The 13,076-nt window shown below is 42.0% G+C and overlaps 1 protein-coding gene across 4 annotated transcripts in view; it reads right to left on the bottom strand.

Moving 5' to 3' along the window:
- The window catches only part of ACIN1 (apoptotic chromatin condensation inducer 1), a 729,433-nt gene that overhangs the window by 623,314 nt on the left and 93,043 nt on the right, over positions 1–13,076 (bottom strand). For all 4 annotated transcript variants that reach the window (XM_069238220.1, XM_069238221.1, XM_069238222.1 and 1 more), the window contains exons 2-3: positions 12,776–12,841; positions 8,666–8,768 (exon numbers count right to left, since the gene is read on the bottom strand). In XM_069238220.1, the coding sequence (XP_069094321.1) occupies positions 8,666–8,768; positions 12,776–12,841 (169 nt within the window). The remainder of the gene's footprint in view (positions 1–8,665; positions 8,769–12,775; positions 12,842–13,076) is intronic.

Raw genomic sequence — 13,076 nt, 5'->3', positions numbered from 1 at the left:
CGATTGTCTCGAACAGTGAAACTAGCTGAGCAAGGAATGAGTACAACCTCTAGTGAAAATACCAACTTATAAATTATTATCCTGGAATGTTGCAGGGGTCAGGGCTAAATTAGGGAACCCTGATTGGGGTACCTTTATTAATCTGCACCATATCATTTTATTACAAGAAACCTGGGCAAAGGAACCGGTCTTCCGATCAGGGTACATCACTTTTTTCTCGAATGCGGAACCCTCGAATTGAGGAAGGGCCTCGGGGGAACTGTTGATATGGCTAAGGATAGACCTTTTCAATGGAGTCAAGCGACTCCCGGGTAGGTACAGGGATATTTTAGGTATATCAATCAATACTGGCCGTAAGGCAGGGACAGGGTACATTTCTATTTTCAACATTTATTTAAGATCAGCAGCCTCTAGGGTGCACTTGGGAACAGTGGAGTGCCTATCAGCTAAGCTACAGGAGTTAGACAAGAATCACCATAAAATTATTGCAGGAGATTCTAACACTTTCATCCCGCTACGCTCCCACTATTGGGCCCAGGAGGACCCAATGAATGACCCAACCAAGGAGATCATCCTATATACCACCTGCTAATTTCTTTGGAATGCCCAAGATGATAGATTGGCTAGCAGTATATGAGCTAAAAGTAGTGAATGGGTTCACAGCTTCTTATTTTCTACCTCAACCTACATTTAAGAGAGGGAAATGCACCAGCAATATTGATAATATTTTCCTAGACGGTTTATTATGGATGTTAGAAATGGGGTCTTTGGTTGACAGTCAGGTTACCCCCTGTTCAAGCAAGGACCCTCACTCTAGTCAGGGTAAAAGAGAATCACCCTCAGCTAACCCCTGCTTACCCCCTTGGTAGCTTGGCAGAGCAGTAGGCTTAACTTTAGAGTGCTAGGTGTAAAGTATTTGTACCACCACACACAGTAACTTAATGAAAACACTACAAAATGACACAACACCACTTTAGTAAAGTAGGAAATATTTATCTAAACAAAACAAGACCAAAACGACAAAGATCCAACATACACAAGTCAAGTTATTAATTTTTAAAGATTAAACTCAAAAATAGCGCTTAGAAACAAAAATGCTTCGATGAGGTGTTAACACGGTGTCGTGACGGAGTTGTTCCCAACAAGCCGACACCAGCGGCGCCAGACACGGAGTCGCGTAGACCCCCAAGTACAGTACCTTTGGTGAAGAGTGAAAACAAGCCGATGCGCGAAGTCGGGGATCGCGGCGTCTGTGCGAAACGTTGAATCCGCGCACTTCGAGCGGCGTCGGTCACAACATGGTGCGGCGACTTCCACAGAGTCGCGGACTTCAGCGAGGCTGCAGCGGCGACGGGCCTGCGAAGAGCGTCGCGTTCCAGCGAAGGTCACAGCGTCGGGTGCAGGCGGTGTCACCGGATTCAGCAGCGGCGGCGGTCCAAAGTCGTCCGAACTCGATTTCCTTGGATTTCCACCAGCTTTCCTTTCAAGGGCCCATGGACTGGATAGGGCACCACTTGTCAGAGCAGGAGTCTCTCCAGAGACTCCAGGTGCTGGCAGAGAGAAGTCTTTGCTGTCCCTGAGACTTCAAACAACAGGAGGCAAGCTCTAAATCAAGCCCTTGGAGATTTCTTCACAAGATGGAAGGCACACAAAGTCCAGTCTTTGCCCTCTTACTCTGGCAGAAGCAGCACTGCAGGAAAGCTCCACAAAGCACAGTCACAGGCAGGGCAGCACTTCTTCCTCAGCTATTCAGCTCTTCTCCAGGCAGAGGTTCCTCTTGGTTCCTGAAGTATTTCTAAAGTCTGTAGATTTGGATGCCCTTCTTATACCCATTTTAGTCTTTGAAGTCACCTTTCTTCAAAGGAGACTCACACCTACTTGTGAAATCCTGCCTTGCCCAGGCAAGGCCTCAGACACACACCAGGGGGTTGGAGTCTGCATTGTCAGAGGCAGGCACAGTCCTTTCAGATGAGAGTGACCACTCCACCCCTCCCTCCTAGCAGAGATGGCTAATTAGGAAATGCAGGTTACACCCCAGCTCCCTTTGTGTCACTGTCTAGTGTGAGGTGAAAAACAACCCAACTGTCAAACTGACCCAGACAGGGAATCCACAAACAAGGCAGAGTCACAGAATGGTTTAAGCAAGAAAATGCTCACTTTCTAAAAGTGTCATTTTCAAACACGCAATCTCGAAACCAACTTTACTAAAAGATGTATTTTTTAATTGTGAGTTCAGGGACCCCAAACTCCACATGTCCATCTACTCTCTAGAGGAATCTACACTTTAATCATATTTAACGGCAGCCCCCATATTATCCTATGAGAGAGACAGGCCGTGCAACAGTGAAAAACGAAGTTGGCAGTATTTCACTGTCAGGACATATAAACCACATTACTATATGTCCTACCTTATCCATACACTGCACCCTGCCCTTGGGGCTACCTAGGGCCTACCTTAGGGGTGCTTTACATGTAAAAGAACAGAAGGTTTAGGCCTGGCAAGTGGGTACACTTGCCAAGTCGAATTTACAGTGTAAAAATACACACACAGACACTGCAGTGGCAGGTCTGAGACATGATTACAGGGTTACTTGTGTGGGTGGCACTACCAGTGCTGCAGGCCCACTAGTAACATTTGATTTACAGGCCCTGGGCACCTCTAGTGCAATGTACTAGGGACTTAACAGTAAAACAAATATGCCAATCATGGAGAACCAATTACATACACATTTTAAACAGGAGCACTTGCACTTTAGCACTGGTTAGCAGTGGTAAAGTGCCCAGAGTAATAAAAAAAACAGCAAAAATCAGAGTCCAGCACATATCAATAACCTGGGGAACAGAGGCAAAAAGTTAAGGGAGACCACGCCAAGGATGAAAAGTCTAACAATGGACATCTCTGTTGGATATGAGGGTAGTAACAAGGCCAGATCGCAATCATGATGCACTAAGCATCCACTTCTGCAGAGAACCATTTGTGGGTATAAATTTCCCAGCCAACAAAGGCATAAGCTTAATTGAAGCCACCAAGAATAGAAGGTCCATAAAATGGCAGAGCCTTGCAACCAATATTAATATCCAAATTCAAATTTATAATATATTTGCAGATAACCTAGCTCCATATGAAGACCAGGATAACTCTAATATAAACACCCACTGTGTACTCATGGAATCCCTCCAAACGCTTTTTAAAAAAATGGACAAAGGTGACATTATGCTAAAAAATCCTTGGGTTGGTTTACGAGTAGGTGCAGGATGAAACTTCTGGGAACAATCAGAAGTCAAGGAATAAGAGCCATATGCGCAACCCATAAAGAATACAGGACAACCCCGACGCAAGCCAAAAAAGCCTTGGAGAAGGCACAGTTGGGAGAGTTGGCAGATGCTTTGCAGAATAGAAATACCAAGGAATTCTGTAAGCTTCTAGCTGAGGGATATCGTAGTATAGATAATCATTTGGAAACTGAAGTAGTATCAGACGATTGGACTGCCCATTTTGCCATGGCCCAATGACAAACATAAAACTGATGCAGGTCTAGCTACATCCATCACACCGAGTAAAGACTCAGGATCTAAGGGAGATCCGAAATCTTTAGAATGAATGGAGAGTGACTGTCCCAAACCCATGTAATCCATCAGACAGGGGATGATGTAGGTATTTTCCTACCTTTTAGTAAAAAGGAAAAAGCCCAGGCCCTAAAACAAATGAAAGCGGAGAAAGCTTCAGGCCTAGAAGGTATTCCAGGTGACATGTTCCTCTTACATCCTGAGATTTAGAACCCCTATCTGAATGCTTTTGGAAACAACATTGTAAGCAGAGAGGAGATATCCCCTCATGAAAGGGAGCCATTATACTCCCGATATATATAAAAAGGGAAGAAGGGGCAATCCACCTAATTATAGATCGATTAGTCTGGTACACAACAGCCAAGACATCTTCTGCAGGCAGGAGCTGACAAGATTACACTCCTGGATCTCAGAAAACAAAATACTTTCAGATTGCCAAGCTGGATTCAGGACAAAGGTTAGCACTGTGGACCAAGTTTTTTGTTTTACAACGATATATGGGAGGTACATAACTATAAGACAGGAACATCTTTATGTCACCTTTATTGAACTAAAGGTGGCGTTCAACTTGGTACCAAGGGAAAGCCTTTGGAAAGTTATCGACTCCTACGGTATAGCCACAGATCTTTTACGAATTCTGCGGATTTTGCACTCTGATACCTATGGCCAGATTAGATGGAAAACCGGGGGTTCTAACCCCCAGGATTCCAATTAATTATGGGGTTTGCCAAGGATGCGTACTAGCTCCTACACCTTTCAGTTTGTATATGAAGTGAGCAGTGGACTGGCTAGTCCAATGCAGACATGATGCCCCAAGATCTGTGGGCATGAGTTTGCAGATACTCATGTTTGCAGATGGTACACTTCTCATTTCCCAAATGCCATTAGGTCTGCAAGAATTGTTGGATAGCTGTGATAAATTTTACTGTGCTAGAAGTCTAGAGGTGAACCCCTTGAAGTCTAAGTTTATGACCATGAAGCCTCACAAATCTTTTAGAGGCAAGATGTGGTTGGATGGAGAGCCCTTGGAGCAGGTCAAATGCTTTGATTGGGCATTAGACTTTCTGCTAATTTGTCCTGGGCTCCGCAAGTTGAGAAGAGCAGAGTAGTTCTCCAACAAATATCTTCTGTTATAGCAAGAAGTATGGGGTCACCTTCAGCGGTGCCATTTCTCCTGCTCTTGAAGTTTAGAGGGCCACAGCCGTAGCCTGTTATGGAGCCGAAATTTGGGGATGGGTGGACATGTCTGTACTGACGGTTACTGAAAACACATTTCTAAGGTCACTGCTCACCCTCCCTCAGAGCACTCCTCTCATTCCCCTTCGTATGGCCCTCTCCCTACAAAGAACTGATTATGTTATTCATCTGAAACTATTGTCTTTCTGGATGCACTGTGGTCTACAGAGGAACTGGGCCGGTACAGAAAAGCTCTGATTGAGCATATTGGAATTCACAATTATACCCAAACTCCTTGGTTCAGCAAGATCAAACATTTAAGTGTAGAAATTGGGATGCCAGAAGTGTGGGAAACACCTGTACACTAAAAAAAAAAAGCCTCACCAAATTGAAACAAGCATATTGGGGCTACAAGATGAAACAGATTTGGCATGGGCTCTGAGGGGGTAGCCTTAGCGAAAAATTCTTATCACATAAATGGTATCATGGCTTTGAAATGTACTTGGATTAGGATAAGCTCCCCCACAGCGAGAACGTTTTACATGAAGTACAGATTTGGCACCCTGACCCTGAATTCCCTTACAAGCAAACGGGACAAGCGAGGTTTTGTGACCTCAGACTGCCCATTTTGCTTGGCCACTACAGAAACAGATGACCATTTTCTGTTCTTTTGTCCATCTTATGTCATACTGCAAGGGAGGTGTCTCATTCCAGTATGAAAAAAACTAGGTATAAATCAACTGGGGATAGCAAGCAGAATTCCTCGATATGATACAACAGAATAGATAATTTTTGCTGTGGCCAGGTTCCTAAATAGGGCTTGGAGAATCCATATCAAAAAGTTGGCAGGGAAAGAAATGGGGGAGTGTTAACCTCAGGCCTGGCTCTAGTCGATATTTCTAACACATTTCTCACCCATTTAGCGATGGCTGCATTGATTTAATACAAAATTAAGATGATTACTAGTACTAATGTTTAATCTTTTTTATATGAATAATTGTATTATATCGACTGACTGGCCTGCACTTATTAACAGTGTAATGCCTTCATGGCTTTGCAAATTCAAACAAATGATTTATTACCAGCATCTATTTTGCGACACAAGCACAAACCAGTCTCCAAACCATGTAGTTCTAGATAGCTTGGTTTTAATTTTCTTAAGCAAACCATAGTTACTAAGAATAACTAATAGATTGATAGGAGCACATGGAAGACCGTGTGGTGGGGAAAGGAAGTAAAACCATAAGGGCCTCTCACCTCTCTATAGCCTCTCTGTCACATGTAATTCATTTGATTTATAGCACCTCTCAGTGTGGGGTGTCGGAGCACTTTACAGGGGAGTACAAGGTGTTGGGTTCACATGTCATCCATACTGGCATTTTCTAAGAGTGCTTGGCCTGAAGAAGCACAAACTCAGGATTCAGAACACAACACCGTGGTTAGCATTGACTTTAATAAAAATAATGTACTTCTATCCAAGCAAACCTTTTTTAGCAGCATAGGGAAAATGAAAGACTGGGAAAAAAAACAACTTTCTAATTTGTGCCATGCAGGTTGCATGAAGCTCTTTAATGGCAGATCATAGCTCACTGGGCTAGATTACGATTGCAACTTATGAACTGCACAGTAACCAAAGAATATCTGTGACAAAAGCAGTAACCCACTGTGCTATGCACACAAAAATCTGCTCTTGCATGAATCATGTTCTTTGCAGCACTAGACAAAACTCCCATCTCTCTCCAGCAGGTACATTAATCACTAGAGTTATCTTGACGCTTTTATTTTTGCCTGAAAGCCACTGAATGTACAAGGAACTTTGCAGTGCTTTTAAAAATGTTGTGCAAAGGAAATAATAAATATAAAAACAGGTAAGTGTTTGTCAGAGGCCCCAGCTGGAGAAGTGCCTTCCTCCCGGCCCAGGCCTACGGACACCTGGGGACCAGAGGACTAAAGGTTGGGAACTGCTAGCCTAACGCACTTGCACTTTTTTACTGCTTCATGATTTTATTAAATTTCAATTGTTCCTTAGTATGATGTTCAGTGTGTATATTGTTGCACTTTGCTCCTAATTGACTAAACACCCTATGTGACGGCATTGGTCTCGATTCCATGTGGACCCGAGTCAAACGCAGCTGCAAGTTTTCCACTGGGCTGACCGGCGGAAACCGCGGAAACCAAGGTTTACGCCAGTTATCCCAGTGGAAAACTCCGCCTGGTCCACGGCGGGCTCCTCTCCACGGGTCTGGCGGTCAGGTTTTTCAACCACCAAATTCGTAATTAGTCCCTAAGTTCCTGATCATCATTTGGAGTTATGTCCTTCGCTATTTACTTGTATGTATTTGTTGACACTAATGATATATTTTTAACTATGTTATTTGTGTCTATTCAAAGTGCATTTGGAGCCGTCTTTTAATTTTTTTGCCGTGTATAGCTTATCTATTTTGCCTCGTATGGCCTTTTGACCAAAATGAAGTTCTTATTGTTTGAATATCATTGGGTATACTGATTGGATTTTTCTTTTTTAATGATATTTTATTTATTAAAATGTACTCTATTTTTCTAAATTGGTTTGTAATTTTTTTGTGTTGTGTTTTCACTTTATTACTGTTTGTGTGCTGCATAAATACTTTACACTTTGCCACTAATTAATCCTGACTGCTTTGTGAGAAGCTACCAGAGGGTTAAGCACGGATTAATTTAGTGACTTGTCTGGTTTACCCTGAGAAGGATTGTGGGTGTTGTTTGAGTAGGGCTTCCAAACCCCTCAACCAATAACCCAATCTCTTACGAGGAGGATATGAGAACTAATGCTGCATTGCAAGTCTGTTAAAATGACCCACTGGGATCTAAAGCTGAGCGGTATCTGATGCCTGTCTACAAGTCTATCTTATTATGTGGCCCAAGTTTATGTTACCTCATGTAGTAGTTGAAGATTGAACTCTGGGCTTTATGTTGATGTGCACCACAAACTCATTTAGCTCTGTTACCATTTTTGCCCTTTCTATATGGCCTGATGTATAGTTGCATGCCTTGGCAGTTCCAGTACTTGTTTTGTGCTGGTGGGTCTGGGACTCATTTAACAACATATTTTTCAGGCATAGGCACTGAATAAATATAACTGTTCTAAAAGGTTATGCTATGGACAGCTTCAGCAGTGTTTTCCAGTGACCTTTGAAATCTTGCTCTATTTAATTCAACCAAATGCTTTTCAGTAGTTCTAAGCAGAATCTGAAATAAATGGAGCAGAGTCACAAAAGTACGTCACAGACTAAAGATGTCAGCAGCAGCTCTGCCTCTTCTAGGACTTGTCTCATACTATTCAGGTTTCTCACTATCAAAAGAGAATTAGTCCAACCATAAGTTGTACAATGTGTAGAAGTAATTATAGTCATGTTTAATTTTTTTAACAATAGTGTGAACTTCCTCCCTAATCACCTTGAACAGCTATAGCACTGGGAGCAACAGTGTACACTTTTCATGAACATTGAACAGGTATATAACATGCAACAGCAGTGCAGGATTCTGTAACACAGAGGAAGATGGGCATAGCTATTACAAGTGAAGCAGGTGCAGACACAACCCAGGGGTGTGAGTGTACTCCGTACCCTAATTGCGAGTGTTCTTCACTACCCATCATAGGGCCTTTTTTCATATGTGGCCCCATTTTTCCAATATACTATGAGGGAGAATTCCGTTGAACCCTCTTCAGGAAGGTGAGAATGCAAGCAACACATGTCAGGTTTTACAGCAAGATTTGGAGAGCTTCAGTGGTGAAAGTGGGCAGTGCCAGTGGTGCAAGTGGGCAATGCAAGTGATGAAAGTGGGAAGTGACCTCTGAAAAAAAGGTTTGGGCATGTACACTTGTAATTTTTTTTTTTTTTTTTTACTGATTAAGCAGTTCTGGACAATTCCCATTACTCACCTCTCAACTCTACAGAGTCTCGTGCCAGCCGCTGCTGCAAGAGTTCCTGCTGTTTTTCTAGGTACTGCTTGATGAAGCTGTTTTGACTCATCTCCTTGCCAATCTGCATGGGTTAAAAAGAATCGTGGTCAGAGAATCCACATTTAGTATCCACTCCAGCCTTGCGCGCCACACAAAACTGGGATACACTGAGTGTGCCAGCTCACCCGAAAGCTTCAAAGCTCATTATACGTCATTTTAGTGTCTGATTTTTCCATGGCATCTGGAAACCACTGCTGGTCCAATAACAAAGATCTTTGTCTGCGACTCAAATATCTCACTGCCTATATTCCTGCATGCACTACCACCTCTAATTTGATACACGTGTGACTTTTGTATGCAGGCCCTAATATTTAATGAGAGTGGCATTACTTTTGATCAAATGGGTTCCATGCTGTAGGTCTGGTATGTTAAAAAAGACACGAGAAGAGTTGTAAACCTAAGTGGTTTATTAGCTTCTCCATGATACCACCTACAGCTCCCTGCCCAGCTCATACTCAAGGACAACTGTCGTTCTTGGAATCTCACAGAAGCCTAGGTTCTCACATCCCCTACATATACATTTCATACCAAGGCCAACATAGAGAAAAGACTACCCATAACCCATAACACATTCTTTGTAACACTAGGTTAAACATCACAGGAGTTCCAGTGCACATCGTCTGAGGCAGGACCTGTTCGCTTCCAGGACACCTTTCTTGAATCGAGTCATAACATCCACTATTTAGGTTGATACATTTCACTAACGTGGACATACTTCAAATATCAACTGTGTTTACAAAACCACATTCTTCTTCTTCTGGTAAATGTATCCAAAACCTTTGACTGGCCTTTTTTCTCCCATCCCGGCTTCCTTACCCAAACCAAATCACCCACATTCCATTGCTTGTACTTGGCAGAATGTGTCAAGTCCTACCTCCTCTTGTACCTTTGTTGATACCTCTCATAACTCCCTTTCCTCAACACAGAAGAATCTCTGTCAATACACTTGTGTACAAACCAAGCTGGACTCAGCTTTGTGCTTGCTACTCTTCCTTTCAAGAGTTCAAAAAGTGAATTCAGGGTCACGCAATTAAGGGTGGTATGATGAGCCAAGCAAGTATCCCTAAGAACATCCTTAAAAGGAATGTTCTGCTCCCCTGCTCTTTCAACACAATATCTGACCACATATTTTATTTAAGACCATTTGCCTGTGGAAGATATAAAGCTATTCTCTGATGAGGGATCCCCAAATCGCTTAGGAAATTCTTAATTTCATTAGAAACAACCTGTACTCCATTGTCTGTCACAAGATACTTTGGTACGCCCTCACTGGCAAATTAATCTCTGAGAAAATCTAACACGGTCATGGTGGATACTGCTTTAACACAGACCTACTTCAAGATATAATCTACCATAAGTAAAACATACTTCTCTGCCAGTGATAACCATTCCAAGGGTCCAATGATGTCTAAACTCATCTCCACTTCACCCAAGGTTTATCAGCAACCTTCATCGGAAACCTTTACAGGCGACAACAGAACAAGATGTGTGATTGAGATTTGTCATTATAGGCATACATGAAACACTCCTTAACCACTTCCTCCTCCTGATGATCAACCCCAGATACATTTATAAAAATCACTAAGATCTATACACATGTGAATATTATTCTCATTGTTTTTGGGTGCTAACACAATAGGCTCTAAAAACTTAGAAGAATTGATCTCCTCAATCACTTCCAAGTCAAGTAATATATCCACTTCTGTTTTAAGCGGTTCAAGCATTAAATTAGGAACTCTGCTTAGCTCCACTTTTAATAAACATTTCATGTTTGAAGTTCTTAAGCAAACCCAATTGTTATTTAAACACCTCAGGAAATTCTCTAAAGAACATTTTACAGTCACCTCTGTTGTCAACTAATATTACTTGTTCCGAGGACTGGAATTGAGTGTAATTCCCATATCCTTTTGGTGACGCCACCACAGCAAGTTGACACCTCTCCCGGCAAAGCATACCTTCCAGATTGTCTCTCTATCTTGAAACAGATCATCATAACAACATATCCCAGGATATCAATTATTTTTCTGCCATAACTGAGTGGATTGGTTTTTCGGGGAATTGATGTTTTCATTCGCGAAACACTTGTGGTAAAGCATGACAGAGATCACGTAGAGTCTTCAGTTTACATTGCACATTTTAACTTAGCCTTTCTTTCTGATGGTGAATGTTTGCTTGGTTTTTCACTCATGCGATAATGTACTGAGAAAACACTGTACATGCAGCCTATTCATAGAAAGCATTGCTGCCATGCAGTCTGTACACTCCATCTAAGGCTACACACACAGAATATGAGGCCCTTGTATTATGATTGTCCATTAGAGACAGCTCTTTACTTGCAGACATATCATCGCATCAACTCTACACCTCTGACACAGTGTGATATAAACAGTGTTTTTATTATAAAAACTGCCTCTGAACTACTTCAAATCTTGTCACCCACCATAGTATATGGCAAACCTGAGTCTGCTAGGACTAAAACTTTCTTTACTCCAATTTCAACTTCACATTCAGGCATAATCTAAACTTCAGCATCAACCATGCTCCCATCCTTCACATTTAGGATAACCTTCTTCTCCATTTCTGCAATATTCTCCACAGTCTTTGCCTTTTCAGATTTGCAAACACTGGCACAACGTCCTGTGAGACCACACTTACAACACACAGAACTCCTAGCAAAACAGTTAGGGTTACTGCAATTGTTTTCAGTATTACCACATCTAAAACATTTGTTTCTGGAATCTTGAACATCCACCATTATTTCTCTCTCACACCCCCTCCTATAGCTATTCTACAAATGGTTCATTCACTATCTTGTAGAGCATGGCTACTGCTCTTAACTCACTATAGGTTCTTTGAGAGAGGGATTCTGCAAACGTAATTTCTCTTGTACCCTGTTGCTGTTAGCACAGTGTACTAACTGATCTCTACTTAATGACTCTCACAATTCTACAAATTCACATGTATGAGCAAGTGTTTTAAGAGAAGCTATATAGTTGCCCACTTTCTGAGTCAGATCTTGAATTTTTGTGAAAAATATATGGTGGTCTAATGCAACATTAATCCATGGTCCAAAATATTGTTCCATCATCTTTACCAACATCTCATAAATGTCCACAGGTTCACCATCACCGTTTCCAATAGGTAACTCATCAAGAATATAGTAGGTGTTGAGACCTTCAATGTCTAAATTGTGTGGCAAAATTGTTTGCGTTCTAGCTGCAGAAAATTTCTCTCCACCTATTGCTACTAGATACAGTTTTTCAAACACATCAATGGAAGCATTGGTTCCCCTCTCTTTGACAAGAAAGCAGGAGCTTGTGACATGTTGCTTCCAGATACTATGCATACTACCTGCTACAGTTTCTATAAGTAGTGTTATCTGTCTCTGGTAAGATCATAGCTCATAGTCAGGCTTATGAAGAAGAGCGATCTAATTTTTAGACTGCTTGTTCGGAGCAGGGTAATTCCCTCTACATAGCCCAATCCAAAATGGCTGCTGCAGTGCAGTTACACAAAATGTCAACGTGGTGACATGCAGCATAAATGTAAATCATAAGAGGAATTCCCTTCACATAGGCCAATCCAAAAGGGCTGCTGTAGCGTAGTCACGCAGAACTTAAGCATGGCAACAATTAGCATGCATGCATCCCATCCTTGTCACCAGTGTTATGTTGAAAAATACATGGGAACGGTAGTAAATCCAAAGGCTGATTAGCTTCTCCAGGATACCACCAACAGCTTCCTGCCTAGCTCACACTCCAGGACAACTGCTGTTCCTGGAAGCTCACAGCAGCTTATGTTCTCATATCCCTTACATGTGCATTCCATACCAAGGCCAACGTAAAGAAAAGACCACCCATAACACAGTCAGTTTAGTGAACCACTGATAAGGATGTTTTAATAAATCATCCCAGTAAGAAGCAGTGAACAGCTACAGAGATGTCAGATCAGTGTTCTCTGCATTTCATGCTCGATCCCCAGGACCCTCCCTAAGGCATTGGGCTGATCAGTCGGTCTCTCGTGTCCTACCTGGGAGTTGGGCTGGTAAGTGGTATGCAAGGCTGACTTCTTCTGTAAGTTCTCCAGCATCAGGGCCTGAAATAGGAGAGAGGGTTAAGGTGAGACACTGAAGTATTCAGCAGCCCTAAAGTAGGATAACCTCCTGGCTACTCCAAAGTTCTTTTGTACTTGTACACAGTTCCAAACAACCAATAATCAGAAATATAGTACAGAGAACAACACAACCAAATTCATATCAGCTTTCATTAATGCATTTTATTACTTCACTACTTTTATTTAAAAATTATGATGCTTTATACTGAAATTCCAT

This window comes from Pleurodeles waltl, chromosome 6, assembly GCF_031143425.1.
Source record: "Pleurodeles waltl isolate 20211129_DDA chromosome 6, aPleWal1.hap1.20221129, whole genome shotgun sequence".
Lineage (NCBI taxonomy): Eukaryota > Metazoa > Chordata > Amphibia > Caudata > Salamandridae > Pleurodeles > Pleurodeles waltl.
Note: the sequence above shows the minus strand (reverse complement) of the source record. Positions and strands in the feature narration are given on the sequence as shown.